General features: G+C 33.7%; 3 protein-coding genes and 1 long non-coding RNA gene across 7 annotated transcripts; 2 read left to right on the top strand and 2 right to left on the bottom strand.

Annotated features, from left to right (window-relative positions):
• Window positions 1-1999: 1999 nt before the first annotated feature.
• Window positions 2000-6547, bottom strand: LOC126760426 (TBC domain-containing protein kinase-like protein). 2 transcript variants are annotated; one of them, XM_050476047.1, is made up of 9 exons: window positions 6141-6547; window positions 5816-6071; window positions 4991-5750; window positions 4771-4926; window positions 4526-4703; window positions 4254-4460; window positions 3872-4176; window positions 3415-3678; window positions 2000-3355 (listed from the first exon to the last, which is right to left on the bottom strand). In XM_050476047.1, exons 1-9 carry the CDS (start codon window positions 6340-6342, stop codon window positions 3251-3253), a joined length of 2433 nt encoding a protein of 810 aa, XP_050332004.1. In that variant the 5' UTR covers window positions 6343-6547; the 3' UTR covers window positions 2000-3250. The 2 variants fall into 2 exon arrangements, with proteins under 2 accessions (XP_050332004.1, XP_050332003.1); XM_050476046.1 differs by having other exon boundaries at window positions 3415-3707; window positions 3904-4176.
• A 333-nt stretch (window positions 6548-6880) lies between these two features.
• Window positions 6881-8351, top strand: LOC126760427 (uncharacterized). Of its 2 annotated transcripts, XR_007667200.1 has the most exons (6): window positions 6881-6989; window positions 7237-7395; window positions 7569-7645; window positions 7820-7876; window positions 8058-8109; window positions 8299-8351. It is a non-coding gene; the product is annotated as an uncharacterized LOC126760427 (long non-coding RNA). The 2 variants fall into 2 exon arrangements; XR_007667199.1 differs by having other exon boundaries at window positions 8058-8351.
• A 706-nt stretch (window positions 8352-9057) lies between these two features.
• On the bottom strand, window positions 9058-10398 carry LOC126760424 (40S ribosomal protein S2). The gene is made up of 2 exons (XM_050476043.1): window positions 10317-10398; window positions 9058-9933 (listed from the first exon to the last, which is right to left on the bottom strand). Exon 2 carries the CDS (start codon window positions 9930-9932, stop codon window positions 9114-9116), a length of 819 nt encoding a protein of 272 aa, XP_050332000.1. The 5' UTR covers window position 9933; window positions 10317-10398; the 3' UTR covers window positions 9058-9113.
• A 270-nt stretch (window positions 10399-10668) lies between these two features.
• Window positions 10669-11867, top strand: LOC126760425 (transmembrane protein 256 homolog). 2 transcript variants are annotated; one of them, XM_050476045.1, is made up of 4 exons: window positions 10669-10781; window positions 10972-11134; window positions 11202-11495; window positions 11562-11867. In XM_050476045.1, the coding sequence occupies exons 2-4, from the start codon at window positions 11039-11041 to the stop codon at window positions 11703-11705; spliced, it is 534 nt and encodes a 177-aa protein (XP_050332002.1). In that variant the 5' UTR covers window positions 10669-10781; window positions 10972-11038; the 3' UTR covers window positions 11706-11867. The 2 variants fall into 2 exon arrangements, with proteins under 2 accessions (XP_050332002.1, XP_050332001.1); XM_050476044.1 differs by having other exon boundaries at window positions 10670-11134.
• The last annotated feature ends 5465 nt before the right edge of the window (window positions 11868-17332 follow it).

Below are 17332 nucleotides of genomic sequence, written 5' to 3'. Positions count from 1 at the left end.
GATTAGACGTACACAATCATATATTAGCCACATTCATATATGTATGTATGTACATAAAAAATTTCATAAGAAAAAAACAAACCTCCTTCCATAAGTTCCAAGTCTAAAAACTAGAATAATCAACAAGGTGACAACCAATCCCACTGGAGCAACTGTAACCCACACATAAAATCTATAATTAATTAAAGACATTTTATGTCAAATGACAGCTGCAAATATGTAGCTATGAAAATCAAAGATTAAAGTACATAAATATGCATGTGAGCCGAGAGTTATTTATGTTTAGAGAGAGTAGTGAAATGAACAATTTGGTGCCAAATAAAATGCAATGTACCGTAATCGCTTAAAACACAGCATAAATGTCATAGAAAACAAAACTTAAAATTTATAAGAGCTTACAAACAAACATAACCTCTAATCCTTTGGAGACCACAAATAAAAAGGTAACAAGGAAACATCAGATTTGATGCATATAGTGATGAGTTTGGTTGAAATTTTTTTCCAGTATCCTAATATTCTAAATACATACTTTACCTAGGAAGTGTATTAAGGGGCTATATCCACTTGAAAGTCAGAGAAAATACCTTTTTATGTTTACTCTTTTAAGAGGCATTTTATAGCGTAATTCATTTCGAAGTTTAGTTGCGAATGACTGGCAAATGAAACGCGTGATGTTTTGCTCAAATGTCTAAATCGAAGCGTGAGATTCCGCATAGACTTTAGATTTTACATAGCCCCACAGGAGTCTAACAGTGTGATATCACCCATCTTGGTGGCCAATCGACCGGCCGAAAACGTGAAATTATCTGCTCACCGAAGTATTCTCTCAATAAATTCATCGATTAATAAATACGATATTTAAGAAGTGGCGCGGTCTTGTTGAAACCAAAAGTCGCCGAGATAACGAGCTTCAATTTCAGGCACAAATAGTCGGTTATCATGGCGTGATAGTGGTTGCCATTGACGGTTATGTCCTCAGCGGCACCATTTTTGAAGAAATATGGACCGATGACTCCACCGGCCCACAAATCACACCAAACCGTTGTTTTTTGGATGAAAGGGTAGCTCTTGAATCTCTTTAGGTTGCTCTTCGTCCCAAATGCGGCAATTTTGCTTGTATACATATCGATTGAGCCAAAAATGGTCCTCATCGCTGAACAAAATTAGGATCGAAAACGTCGGATCTTCTTGGAACTTTTCAAGTGCCCATAAAGCGAAAAGATGTACGCTTTCAATTTATGATCTCGACGTAAAATGCGTCAAGTGGTTCCATACGTCAGTCCAAGTTGCTGCGAACGGCACCGAATCGACTCTCCGCGGTAATCGTGTACACTCTTAGCTACGGCTGTTAAATTTTGGACATTATCTGTTCGGTCGAATATTATTTTTATTTCCGACAAATTGAAAACTTCCGCAAAAAAGTCCGTTTTTGTGAAAAAATTTACTTACATCTCCGAAACTATTCGTCGGATCAGCTTAAAAATTTCGAAGAATATTTTCAAATATATTACATACATATGTATGTATGTATGTATGTACATTACATATAAATACATTCTATATTTAAACAAAAAATTATTTTTTCAAATTCGTAAGTGGATCTAACCTCTTTAGCGGTTAAGCTCTTTGCAAATAGTTTTATTGTTGCAAATTAAATCAAAATATGTATTCGAGAAGAGCCTGCCACAAACATACATACACATATTTGAAAACACTTCCCGACTGCAAACATATGCAAAAACTTTAGACCAAAAACTCAAAAATTAATGCTCGACTCGGCCCACAAAATCAACTCAGCGAACATAAATGCCAAAACGACTGAAGCATCCCTAAACTTATACTAACCACAGCCTGAAGAAGCTGAGCACCAGCTTGTAGGCACCATTAGACTGCAACTGCTCAGCTGTGCTTGAATGTAGCATATCTCTTGTTTACAACAAATGTAGAATAGCGAAGAAGTCCTGGAGGAAAATGCATTTTATAGACCAACTGCCAGCGATTATGTATAGATGTGTGTGTGTATAATTCGTTGGTTTATTGTGGAATAGTAGTTACTATTTTATAGTAAATGCTCACTATGTCTTAAGCAAAAGTACTGAACGTTAGAAAATGCTTTTTTCCACTAAACAAAAACCAAAAAAAAATTGTAAATACAAATTTATATGTCCTTTTAGCTATTATATATTATATACATATAGAGTATAAAAAGTGAGTATTTCATTTTTGATAATTATATGTTTAAAGCAGATATGTAATCGCATATTATATAAGGTGTAAGATGTAATGAACTTTTTTATTTTTTTATTTAGTTAATATAAATGTAATTATTTATATATATTTAGTATACGTTTAGCAAAAGATATTTAAACAATATTATAAAGGAATAAAAAGTAATAACCACAGTAAAAGCGAACTTTTTTTCTTGTTAACTAAGCTTAGATATAAATTGCTTGGCGAGAGCCAGAACGTGTTGACATTTAGGCATAATTGTCAATGGAGATATAAAAATTATTGAACAACAAATCAGTTGAAACCGACGCCACGCTTGCCATGCCGCCACCGAGTATATACTGTTACGAGGAGACAGTAAGCTATAACCAATTTCAATATATACCAAGCCTTTGGGAGAGTCTGAGACACGTACTTTAACCGATTTCACAAAATACATAAAAAACTTAAACTTTGATTGCAGCGAAGCAATAACACCGTGCACTATTAGAAAAGTTTCCTTACAAGAACTTGATTTTGATCGTTCAGTTCGTATGACGGCTATATGCTATAGTTATCCGATCTGAGCAACTTGTTCGAAAATTGTACCCTTGACTTTGAAAATAATTTATGCCAAATTTCGTAAAGATATCGCTTCAAACAATAAAGTTGTCCATACAAGAACTTGATTTTGATCATTGAGTTTATATGAAAGCTACATATGAAAGATTTCTTGGGGAGAAAGGGACGTGTGCAAAATTTCAAATCGATATCTCAAGACCTGAGGCACTACTTTGCGTATATATAGACAAACAGAAGGACGGACGGATCGATGAAAAAAGTTAAATCGACTCGGCTCCTCCCGCTGATCAGTTTTATATACATTTTATAGAGCTTTCAACGGTCGGTGGGTGCTACAAACTTCGTGACAAACTTAATATACCCTGTTCAGGGTACAATAAACGCTTTCTATGCAAGTATTGATGTAACGGTTACTGCCATGAGCAGAACGCACACCTCGGCTCACGAAGCGCCACGTTGGTTAATTGGAAATTAGTATGTTCGGTTCGATGGTGTGCAAAATATTGAAGCCTTTATGCAGGATGCAGACACGCATCACACCGCACTCCACTAAAAATTTTGAGAACTGAAAGGAAACCGTACTATAGTACCGTACATTAGAGGGAAAAGTTTAAAAGAGCTTACCTGCACAGCGTGTTCGTGTGTATTGCTAATGCATATGACAATCCGACCATGCATAAGTTCCTCCAATTGCGGCACACCTAGTGCATCCAGACGCGGTTCGGACAATTGTGCAGCGACAAATGGCACATTAAGGCTATGTGGCACGCGCACATGTGAATATTCTACAGCACTGCGCAAATCCAGCGCACACATGTCGGTTGGCGCGTGATGCAGGAGATTCGTGAAGTCTTTGGCGCTAATACGCGGACACATCTCGGCTTGCAAGTGCGAAAAAAATATAAAATAAAAAAAATATAAAATAAAAAAAAAATAAAAAATCAATAAAATAAAATAAATAATTAAATGTAACAAAAAAAAATTAAATAAGAATTAAAAAAAAACGAGTAATTATAAGAATAAAAAACAGTTATATAAAAAAATTTTAAAAATAAAAATACAAAAAAAAATAAGTAAGTATAAATTTTTGTTTTCTTTTTTGTGTTCGTCTTACAAATTCAGTTAGAGGTTCCTCGCGTAGCACATGCAGACGATGTGAAACACTCTTTGGTGTGCATTCGTACATCTTTTGTGATTCTAAGACACAATTCTCCATTACGATATCCGGTAAATCGGAAAAGAGTAAAATGCATTCGTTAAAGCCAGAGCTGAGCAGCGTGCTCTTTAGCTGTTTTAGTATAGATATGCCGATGAATAGCGGATATGAGCTATCGCCCAGCATGAGCTTGTCCCAGAGGTGCATAATCTTGTGGAGCGGGAAAACATCTGCAACGATAAGAAATATTAAAAAAAAAAGCATCAAAATAGTAGGAAAAAAACAAACCACAACAAAACAAACTTACGTGAAAACATAGTGAGAAACCAAGGTATAGCGAATAGCTCCGGTATAAAATTGATGCTTGATAAATGCTTAGCCAAAATTGGTTCATGGAATGCTGTGAGTTGTGAAAATTTGCACAAATATTCTTTAATAATCGCCGAATTGTCTTTAAGGAAAAACCACTGAAGATATTTCGGTATAAATTTGTATAGACTGAGGAACGCCAACTCTAGAGAGGATTAGCAAAATAAATTTTTGATTAATGAATTACATAAATTATGCGCTAGAAGTCACCTTCATTATTAAAGTTGAGATATAAAAATGGCGCCGTCAGTGAATCTAAACCCTGCCAATACACATATTGGGGATGAGCAGTCACCCAGGCTTTTAAAAGCCGTTTCAGTTTGCAGTGACCCACCGGCGACGATAGTAACTCATCATATTGATGACAGCGAGGTATGTCTACTTCGATCTGTTTATAAGTACTAATTCAATTAGAAAAAAAAAACATATAATATGGAACATTTTGAGGCACTCACCTGACGATCGGTGGAGGTCGGCGTAAACTTGTCAATCTTCTCATAACTACCAATCGGTATTACATCGAGCAAGCAAGCCCAAATGGGACCACGCAAATATGGTGGTATATCCTTGGCAGCCTCCTTGCGTATCATGTCACTCGTATAAGGATAACCCTATAAAATGGAAATATTGAAATTGTAGCCACAATCACAACCTACACATATTTTCACCGATTACCTTAAGTAATCTCGAGAAAAGTCGCACGCGATAAAATTGATATTCGATATCTTTTTCACGTATAACCAGCGGCAATTGCGCCATACTCGCGCCGAAATTGTGTGGAAACTTCGGTGAATGTATTAGGGGGAAATATGCCATGGCCGGTAGATTGCATAGCTTTTCAAAGAGATTATTCAATTTTAGTGGCACCACACGATCATCCATGAGATAGCTCTGACTGCGTTTTGGTCCGACAATTGCGCCATTGAGGCAAACTATTTGCGGTATGGCTAATATTGGTGCTTCGCTGCGAATAAGGCCTTCTTTTTTCAATTCACTCTGGACATCGCCGCCAGCTAATTGCCACCAGTAGTAAATCTGTTCAAGTGGGCAACGCAATAGTAAAACGTTGGATTTGGGTGGTTCAGTATATGCGTATGTAGTGACATCTTTTGAAAAATATGGATGTGACAAAAGTTCCGTTGGCAGTGGGCGTTTTGATGGTGCAACATTTAAGCAGATTCCAACCAAAGCACGTAATTCTCCATTAATTTGCGCATATCGTTCCAGACAGTTGTGTTCCCGTGCGATTTTTTCGAATACATTTTCTACTTGTAGAAATGAAAGTATTTTACGCGTTATATTCGAGATTTTCATGCCAGACCAAAAGGTTGTCTGAAGTAGCAGTTCAGCCACAATCATGCCCAGTGACCAAATGTCGCTTTTTATGTTATTTTTCGCACCAAGAAATCGTTCCGGTGGCATGTAACGAACATTTCTGTCGATTTATTAAATTAAAAAAAAAAACATTTATCGACATGCATTTATTTTCTCATAGCTTACCCGATGGGAAAGGGCACATAGTCTCCACACTTCGTCATATGATATAATCCGTAGTTGAAAATTTTTACATTATTACAGTCGTCCAAGAGTATATGTTTTGGTTCCAAATTATGTACAACCAAATTTTGCTCTGCTAACTCTTTAAGTGCGCAGACAATTTGGTAAAATATCCGAGTAATCAAAGTTTCAAGTAAAGCAACCCGTGATTTGTCCTGCAAAGTGGTGCCAAAGTATTCAGATACAACGATTGTACGTTCTGCATGTTAAAGAAAAAAACTTGTATTTTTTGATATGTCTGTGAAGGGGGCGTAATCTGCATACGTACCATGTTTCCCACGCACAAAATCTAAATATTGACACAAATGCGGATGTTTCAAATCTTTGAGCTTTTGCGCACGACCCAATATTGCAATCGAGTTTGGCGTCAGAGGTAAACCATTGCTACCACATACATCACCAGGATGTGTTTTCGCAAAGAAAGTGATTGCAGCCAAACGAGACTCAGGTTTACTTGATGATTGATGCATCTCATCAGAGTACAAACGGTAACGTTCAACCAGCAAAATTTTATATTATTCTAGCAATACTAAAGCAACAACATTTTATTTAATACTGCACCGTCCATATATTGAATGATATTTGTTCGAAAAATAAATATAATATATTACAATGCCGTGCTAAAACAATTTAGCGAAAAAAAATAATTGGAATGCGGCAAAAATTTGTATTTGTTTATTTAATCAGCTGATGCCCGAGTGAAAACACAGATGTGTTACATCAATTTTATAGTGTTGTTAAATTTTTGTTTAAATAAAAACAGATAGTATAAACAAATTAAATCATAATTGGACCAAGTTTTCAGAAAAGCAGTTTTGCTGAACAATTACTCTGATTAGATATGGATTTTTAAAATTTTAAAACAAATATGGTATACTTAAAAAAATACTTTGTTTATATTTTTCTCCTAAAACGGCAAGGCCAAAACTCGTTGAGATAAATAGGAAAGTAAGTTAGCTGCTTTTCTTACTCGCTGTTTTTCACTCGCTCTTTTCGACCGAGGCATGATCTACGAACTGGATATTAGCAAAGTTCTCTTTCCTCTTGAATTTCATCGCGTGCACATGTGTTAATTCTTCTTGAAGATTGGTGGCCCTCGGAGACTGAATTGACAATGGTAATTATTTCTTTACTGTTACTATTATGTATTTAAATTAGTGTTTAATTTTTGTTGATGATACCAGATGACGAGACTGAGTTTTGTATTTTATCGCATTCTTCTATGTATTTTTCATTGAAATTTGCAACACAAAATACAAGACAAATGATTAATCGGCAACGCTGAAAAACTGTTCAAGTCTTATATTCACTTAAACTTAGTTACGTATAATATTAATTATATATGTATATTTTTTCTCTTATAGGAAAAGATAAAATCGAGAATTGAAGGACGCATTATGAAAGTTTCCTGACATATTTTTGTTTAAAAAAATTGGAATGAATAAAAATGTATCAACACAGTTACCTAACAACGTGTTATGGATTTCGATAAATCCCTCTTGATGCAATGCTCGCATAAAATGGTACGCAAATTACACTTGCTTAAAAGATCTCATTATCTGATGAAAATTGCACAGACCTGTTCTGATATATTTTATGATAGACATGCTTATTTAATTACTGACTTAAAAATAAAATAAAATTATGTCCAGTTGCATAAAAGCAGATATTTCAAATATATGTTTTATATTTTTAGATACTCATGTAAACGGTAATGGATGTAATGGATTGACATAGTATCGCAACACTGGGAAGGACAACCAGTCGAAAACGGTTTGTACTTTTGTATTTAAGTTTTCTATATAGTTCTTTTATGATGAAACTCTATTTCCGAATAACTTTTGTGGATTATAACAACTCAAGCTCAACAGGACTGATTTGCTATAACACTATTATTTTTCTCTATCAACTGGGAAATCCTTATAAAAGATTTTTTTATATTTTCAGGTCATTCACATGTGATCATCGAGAACTTAAAAAGGCGTATTCTTGATTTTGGGAAAGGTAATTATTGAAATCAATTGAAGTAATTGTAAAAGTAAATGATGATAAAACATGGCATTTCCTTTTGCGGTTTCCACCGGAAGTTTACTAATGACGGTTAGGACGTCTGATACTTAGTATTCCATAATTCCTTTTTATTTGATGTTCGACAAAAACTTAATCCATGTTTTTCCTTTTTCAGGTGTCTTCATATTTGGTATGCCCTTTACTATGATAGCAATGATGAATTAAAGGTGTGTGTTGTACCATGAAATTATTGTTTTAGATTTTATATGATGAAACCACATGGCTTTTCCTTTTGCGGTTTCCACCAGAAGTTCGCTTATGATGGCTAGGATTGTCTGATTAAACAAAAACTTATTAACACATTTTTTAAACATTTATATATTAAAGGCTAATAAATTGTTTTCCTTCAATTTCAGGTTTTGGATTTCAAAAGTTAAAGTTAAATAAAATAAATTAAAAAACATACAAATTTTGTTTGTCTTTTCAATATTAAGGATGAGATAGGAAAATATATAGAAAGTATAGCTTATGCAATATAAAGGTGTCATTAAAAAGTTCTGGAAAAAGTGTGAGAGGGCAGATGTATTGTACCAGCGACAGAAAGAATTCACTGATTGACTGAGAGTTGCCGACCAGTGGACTTGACCATATAAATGGTGTGGGTACGAATTATCCATCCAAAGACTGTCAATTCGACAGCATTCCTTAAAATTACTCCAAAGGTATTTTCAGGTGCTACAACAAGCTTCGGTGGGGAAATCGTAGTTCACGCATTGTCGGATATTTATTGTCGGATGACTTTCCAGAAAATGCTTGACCTGTTCCCACATGCGTTTGCATTATACAAACGGTCATTAATTACATTTCTCATATTATCGCTATAACAACCTAGTTCCTGTTAATTGCCTGGTTGCCCAAGCGAAAGCATAACTTAATTATACAATTTTTCAAATTTATGCGACTGAAAATCACAATGGGGATATCAAATTTCAATCATTACCGCAATATAGCAAGGCAGAAAAACAAGTATCGCAATATTGGTACAATTATTTGCTTATTCTGCATTAAAACAATGATTTTTACCCCAGCAACATTCTACATCCATTAAAATTTCTATATTTACCAAAAAAATTTTGGGTAAATATTTGCCCTTAAACTAATAAAATAACAAGATATTTTGATTTTTTGTATTTATTTATTGGTTCTTAGTTAGAACTTCATTAGCATTTAATTAAGCTTCGACTTGGTGGCGAGGAGCACTTCCAGGCTTCTCAGCCAAGAAGTCAGCGAATTCCTGGTATGGAGTAGCACCCAAAGGCATTTCCTTCCACAAATCGGGAGTCAAGTATGCGTAAGTCTTGGCGATGGCAGCGTAGGTGGCCTTGGCAAAGTTACCCAAGGTACCAGTTGAACCACGAGCCGAGGTATAACAATCCTCAATACCAGCCATAGTCAAAAGTTTCTTAGGGACTGGAGCCGAGACAATACCAGTACCACGAGGAGCTGGGATCAAACGTACTGATACGGAACCACACTTGCCAGTAACCTTGCATGGCACGGTGTGGGGCTTACCGATCTTGTTACCCCAATAACCACGACGGACGGGTACAACCGATAATTTAGCCAAGATGATAGCACCACGAATAGCGGTAGCTACTTCCTTGCTGCACTTAACACCAAGACCAATGTGTCCATTGTTGTCACCGATAGCAACAAAAGCCTTGAAACGTGTACGTTGACCGGCACGGGTTTGTTTCTGGACAGGCATGATTTTCAATACCTCATCACGAAGAGCTGTGCCGACAAAGAAATCGATGATTTCGAACTCTTTAATTGGCAAAGAGTAAAGATAGATTTCCTCCAATGAATGGATTTTTCCATCACGCACTAAGCGACCCAATTTGGTAACTGGAACCCATTCCTTAGAGTCCTCCTTGCCTCCACGACCACGTCCACGGCCACGACCGCGACCACGTCCACGACCTCCACGGCCACCACGAGAACCAAATCCTCCACGGAAACCACCACGGGCTGGAGCTGCGTCCGCCATTCTGCAAAACAAATATACATATTTTTATTAGTCACACATTTGAGGTTATGTTCTGCGAGTGAAGCTACTATAAATGAAATCAGACACCTTTAAGCCATCTTTAAGTTACTAAGCAGATGCTAAATAACTTTCTGGAGGAAACCGCAAAAGGAAGATAAATTGTATCATCACAGATTACTAATATTTTATAAACATATTCTAGTAACAATATTTGATGAAGCCACGTGGTCTTCCAAATAACAAACTTTTATTTTCACTTTACACATATAATAAACAACTATGGGTTTTATTTAGGATTCAATTAATTAATTGAGTAATTTTTCAAAAGATTTTATGTTTTAATGAAAACTAAAATTAAATCCGAAACAAAAAATCTTGACTTACCTGTAGTTAAATCAAGTAATATCGGTGAAGGGAAAAAACCGAATGAACGAGTCAACGGATTTCGCTTTTTCAGGAACCATTTTGATAAAAACGGCGAATTGAAATTAATCGCTCGTTTTATACCGAGCTCTTATAGGGTTTGTTCCGAAAGTCATTTTAATAATTATAATTTATAAATTGTGAAAATTACAAAATCAAAACAATTTCTTATAGCTAAATTCGTAATTGTCAATTAACAATTTCATTTTCGCTACACAATTTTATCTCTGCAATGTTTTCAAAATCTTGTTTTTTAGGTACTATATACAATCTATATATTATTAAATTTTTATTTGCCATTATGTCATGCCCTGTATCCGAATTAGTTTGTTTGTTTGTGAAGGTACCTAAAATTTCTGCACTGAAAAATTATAAAGAAATTAATTTGAAAGTAAAAATAGTTTTATCACCCTAAAACAAAATAAGGTATTTATTTTTATATCGGCATCCCTGTGATAACCTATCACACAAATGAAAAGAAAATAATCGAAAACCGGTATCTTTATTTTGTGTTGTATTAATAAAAAATTTTGTGTAAATTGCTAAATAATATTCATTTCATCCTCATAATATCATTATATACAAAAAAATCGCTATTGTACGAATGCAACTGAAGATATTATACAGATAATAAACTATAAAAGAGAAAATAATAAGTTCGCAAAAATATCGAATTAACAAAAATGGCAATCACTGACACTTTGCATTACATTACCATTGGTAATCCCGTGAGCAAGGCTGTGATTTCCAGCACCACATCATTATTTTCCCGCGGAACGGTATGTGGATCGTTCTTTATTTTGTTTAAATTGTATAAAACTTCCCATATCTTTCATTTTAATTTAGACTTCAAGCACTAGTGCGCCTTCCGTGAAAGCTTCAACTGAAGTAGTCACCGCTAAAGTTATGGGGAGCGTAATTCCTCCACTATGGAAATTGGCAGGACGCAACCACCTTTTCGTGCGTTTAGCAGGCTTAAGCGGGGCTTCAGCCGTAATTCTCGGTGCAGTTGGAAGTCACAAATTGCACCCGACACACGAGAAGGATGAGATGAAAACAATCTTTGATACAGCCAACCGTTTCCATTTCTTCCACTCATTGGCTCTCCTTAGCGTACCGTTGGCTAAATATCCAGCTGTGGTAAGAAATCAAAGTTATTGTAGTTATATATATTTATAAACTAATACTGAATTATTTCAATTAAAGACTGGTGGTCTATTTTTGGTCGGAACTATATTATTTAGCGGTACTCTTTATTATCGTGCATTTACTGGTGATAAACAGTATGCCCGTTTTGCGCCATATGGCGGATTTTGCTTAATTGTCGGCTGGCTGACGTTATTGCTTTAAATATTGGAAAACTTAATGGCAGAAGGATGAAAACAACAAATAAGAACGATTTTGTGTTACATAAGCAAATATGAACTGCAATTCAACTAATGTACACATATCCATGTATACTTATACTTAATTTAATAATCACAGAATTAAATGGTCTTTGTTATTAATGAATGTCATATGATTTGAAGTGTCTGCAAATCGGCGTAATAGGAAATTTCAATAAATTTGATTTTTAATGGTCATTCTTAGATAACAATAATGTGTACAATATTTGACTATAAAACATACGTATAGCGCTTAAGTAATTGAATGTATTCAAATAAACGCGCGTTGAATTGGCCACAACACATTCGCAATGTAAACATTTCCAATAAAACGAAATCAGCAATGCTGAATGCGGGCGAAGATTATTCAAATTTGGTAGTGTTTTAAATTAGTTTTAAAAATTTTAAATATAAAAAGTGTAAATATTATGTTGCATTGTGGGAGGAAAATACGAAAAATGAACGAGGTGACCGGAAAATAATTAGAGACAGGTCTAATGTGATGAGCATCGTAAAGGTGTACCATAGTGAAAAAACGTAAGTTTCAATGATAGAATGAAATACAAGTTTTTAAATTTATTTGTGTTTTTACTCATAATTAAATTTAAAAAAAAAACATTCGCTTATACAAGGAATCAAGGATTTAATGTCTGGCGAAATTTGCAAAACATATAAATTTTGCAATGTCATCACTGATAATCCGTGTCAAATTTAATCATACGTTTTTTCATATTATGCTTTTTACTATTTGAGATGAAATATGTAGTACAGTTAATTTTTAGTAAAGAATTGTAAACATTAAAAACAAAATTGTAATGCTTCAAAACATTTTAAATGCATGCTTTACGGCTTTAAATTGCAGCTCTGGGGTCTGATCACGATTATTATACTTATCGAATCAAATATCGACAGTTTGTCGATCAGTGTAGTATTTGAAAGCTAATTATTAAAGAAAATAGGAAATAATTACGAAAAACGGGAATTGTAGAAAGAGTAAAAAAAGTTTAAAAATTTTGTTTTATAAGTTTTTAAAGCTTTTTGTTAATAATATTCAAAGCCAGTGTGAATTTTTGAAAATACTTTTTTTAGTTTTACCTATAAAAGGCAATCGATTTAGTTTGCAGAAAAAAAAAACTTAAATGAATATTGCCTCTTCAATGATGTCCTGGGAGTCAAAACCCAAACATTGCATACGAAAACTCTTTAAACCCTAATAAATCAACAAGTCTCCGCGTGACATTAACCACTAATTTCAAACACAATATTTTATCGCTATTTGGTGTAACTGCCACAACAAACACTGTAAAGACTAAATTTTAAATCACATTTTGCATTTGCTCCTGTTATCAATTCTGAGAAATGCACTATAATTTTGAACGCAACCGGCTGACAGTTATAAATATATGTAACTATTTATTGAACAGCCAAATGCGTTGACTATGGGGTTTCCCGTAATTTGAAACAACAAAAATGAAGTTTGTTGCAGAGAACTGGTTCAAAATTCAACGTTATTTACTGCTTTGGGCTCAACATGCACATGCATGAACATGAACATAACGTACTGTTGTTATGTATGTATGTAAATATGCGTGGAATTAACACTAAGTAAATTTTGTGCGCCACCGAAATTTCGTATGAAGCAATTAAAAATATTTAAAGCAAGTTTCTAAGCGCAAGATGTGTGAAGCCAAGTTCATTAGCTGCGTTTTCTGTGAAGTGTAATATGTGCGTAAACAAAACCGAATGTTCTCAGAATAGTTGCATAGAGAAGTATCAGTTGAAAGTTAGTTAAGGAACACACCTGGTGTCACTTCTGAGAATTTAAAAAAAAATCGTCTGTATTAATATTTTGAGATTATATACATAGTTAATGAAAAAAAATAAAAAAATTCCAAAACAAAAATAATTTTAAGCGAGTTATTTACTATTTCTCAGGTGACTGAAAAAAGTTCTGAACTGCTATGCATTGATTGTAACCTTCACTGTGATTAAGAGATTATATACAGTTAGAATTTTCAAAAAAGCTATTTTTTAAATTTTATTTTCTTAATTTACATATTTTTAAGATTACACACATTTCATATCGTCCCGGTGAATATTTTCGAGGTTACACGCAAATTTGAAAAGGCGCTTCAGAGTGCTTTATATAGTGCATTTCAAACTTTAAACACGTTTTTCTCAAAGTGGTGTTTTCAAACTTGGTGACAAACTTTACTCGAAAACAGCTAAACCCATTAGTCTCAAATTTTAACACGAGCTTCTTAAATATATTTTTTAGTAATTAATTAAAAAAATTTTTTAAATTTTAACACGAGCTTCTTAAATATATTTTTTAGTAATTAATTAAAAAAATTTTTTAAACAATACAATTTTTTTAACAAATTAAGTTCAAAATTTTGTCAAAAATCGATTCTTGTTTTTAGAAACTGCCATTTTGTTAAACAAATTTATTTTGAGTATTTCTCCTATTAATTACTCGATTTAACATTACTTTAACCAAATCTGTTTGCTTTTTTAATTTTAGAGGATTCAGTTCAGAGATATAGTGATCAACGCAAAACGTCTTTTTGGAGAGGAGCTCCCGGAGATCAGATGTAGTTCTTTTCCAAATAAATATTTTTACTAATACTAAGTCTTTAATTTCAGGGGTTGAAGTTCAGAGATATAATGGTCACCGCAAAACGCCTTTTTTGAGAAGAACTCCTGGAGATCAGCTGTTGTTCCTTTCCAAATAAATATTTTTACTAATACTAAGTCTTAAAATATAGTTTAAAAGTAGTCTCAGAAACAATTTTGGAAAATTCGCTTTTTTCGGCCTTCTAACTGTATATAACCCCTTAAAGGCAAAACAAAATATAAACAATTATTAATCTTTAAGGTAGTGCATATACAAAAACATAGGATTGTTTAAAAGAATTTATAATAAAAAAAATGACAAATTTTAAAAAATATGTCAAATTCTGGTCAAAAAGCATCAAGCTGAATGCAGCTACTTTCAAAATACTCGTATTATGTGTTATTATTTTTATCTAATAAAAAAAAATATTTTTGGCCTGTCATTTCTCATACATTTAACAAACTGTAAGTTCGTTGTTCAGGAAGACATATACAAAATTAGCAAAAAATAAAATCCAAGTGATGATTTTTCTTCGAGCTACAACTGCAACCAATTTAAAAAATGTAGTTTTTCAGAAAAAAAACTTGAAAGGTAAAATGATTGAGCTGACGGCTACACTTTAGAAGGCTGTCACTTTAAAAATCGTAAAAATATTGATTTAAAATTTTTTGTATAATAATGTAATTTAGAGGACGAAATAATTATGAAAAAATATATAAAATACATGTATGTACATATGTATAGTATGTATAAAAATCTCTTTTCGAAGCTCCACACTGGGCAAACCGTTAAAAATTTCGAAAGCCGTGAAATTCAATAGAATTTTCACATTTAATATTATATTTTCATTTAAATACCAATGCATGTATGTATGAGTGTATTTGTTGACCAATAATACAGTTATAACTCCAAATACACACCAACTTATAGTTTCAACCCGCTTTTGGCGCACTAAATATAAATAAAAATAAATCTAGTTGGCAGTAACAGTCGCCTAGTATTTAAATGACAAAACAAATGCTAAATTTAATTACTAAATAAATCTCAAATTTAAAGTACGCGTATGTACACATGTATAAATAATAAAAACAAAGATTATAAGCCAGCGAAAGACATACATACATAAGCCAGTACGTTCCAGGTTCGAGTGATTACGCCAAGTAAATACACACACACACACCAACGTAAGCACATGCACCCATACATAAGTAGCAAGTTGTACATAACGGTGCGCGGCTACAATGTGCAATACTTCGCATCTCGTCTTTGTGTTGATAATCTCCTCAACGTACCTGAGAGATAGCTAGTAGAAGCTGCGAGTATATCTAATGTGAAAAACAATATCATTTTACAATGTGTCCCGAAATAAAGTGCTTTAAAGGGGGAAAACGGGGAGAAAGAACTGAAATATATGGTATATAGCATCCGGAGCTATAGTCAAGGTTTCGTTTGGATGTTACACTTGTGTGACGCCTTTGCAACGAACAAACCAATAATCCAAATGGAAATGAACCTGACAACTTTATTGCGCACTTCTAGAAAGTGTTTAATAACGCAGCCATTGGACGGACACGATGTCAAATAAACACATGGATATATAATGCGCTGTTGGAATGTTATGTTAATACTTTATTTGCCGTTATTTTCCATTAAACTGGGTTCTAAACCTGATAATTCTCTTAAGGAAACATAAAGTCGTACGTGGTTGATTACGCGGTGATTAGTATAGTGGATAATATGTTAAGCCTAAAATGCTTTAAGGGGTATAGAAAAATAAAACTGAATTTGAAATGTAGAGGTTTACACATAATGATTATCATTAATTAGGAATAAAACTTTATAGAAATGTAAATGCCAGATTATGCTTATGATTCTACACGTCTAAAACTTGAATAAAAGCAAGGCTATATGAATTTTTTATGGTTTAAGTTAAAAAAAAAATAATTTTAAGATTAAAAAAAATAATTTTAAGTTTTTAAAAAATAATTTTTCCTTTAAAAATTACCAAATGCATAGCCAAGAAGCATAATTTTCCTACTTGCTGAAAAAAATCTTCGAAAGTTACGTATACGGCGTGTACACCCTGTGGTGGTTTTAGACAATTTGAAACTGTTAAAAATAATTATTGCTGCATCCATTTTAAATACTTAAATTGTCAGTTTCAAGCCGAATAAATACGAATCCTTCTGTTAAAAGCGTGCTAATAGTTCTCTCGTCACTACCAGCTAACCATTTGCGGCAGAAATCTCAATTATAGCACACCACTGCAAACTATAGAGTAGCTGTGAGGTGAATTCAAAAATATCGGTCGCGTGCCAATCTATTTCTGTTTTGCATTCGCAAATCAGCACAACCCCCCGGAGTGAGTCATAAAATGTAAATTTTAACCTAAATGCCATAGGTAATATGAGAAATATAGTATAGCATGCACTGGAATGAGTCGTATATACCAACAAAACAATAATATTGTTAGCGCCATCTGTACTATAACCACATAGGAAATACTCGTAAAACGCTAAGTCGCGCGACTTGTTGCTAAAAATGATAAAGCCAAGTTGTCTCCTCAAATTCCAAGTGAATGAGCGAGCGTGTATTATGCGCGACACATCCACCGGCTTGTTTAAATATACAACGCGAATTTTTTATGGTTTTATGATCGGAGCTAAGCGCTAAATAGCCGAATAATATATGACAGATGACACCTCTGACACTGCTGACAACAACGAGGGGGTGGTGTGGCGTTCTAGCGTTCTAGCGTTGTGCAATTTGTTACATACCTACATGCTGTTGTATATACGCTTATATACATATGTATATGATAGTGTAGATAGCCAATTGTTGGTGCGCTGTTTTTGAAAAGCAGTGTAAATAACAGAAACCTCTAATATCATATTTTAAAATCACAACGTGACATAATTCATGGAAATATTTAAATAGTTTTATTACTAACTTGATCTAAAAAAGTTGTGTTTGTA

Source organism: Bactrocera neohumeralis, chromosome 5, assembly GCF_024586455.1.
Source record: "Bactrocera neohumeralis isolate Rockhampton chromosome 5, APGP_CSIRO_Bneo_wtdbg2-racon-allhic-juicebox.fasta_v2, whole genome shotgun sequence".
In the NCBI taxonomy this organism is placed as follows: Eukaryota; Metazoa; Arthropoda; class Insecta; order Diptera; family Tephritidae; genus Bactrocera; species Bactrocera neohumeralis.
This window is presented reverse-complemented; position numbering and strand designations above follow the sequence as displayed.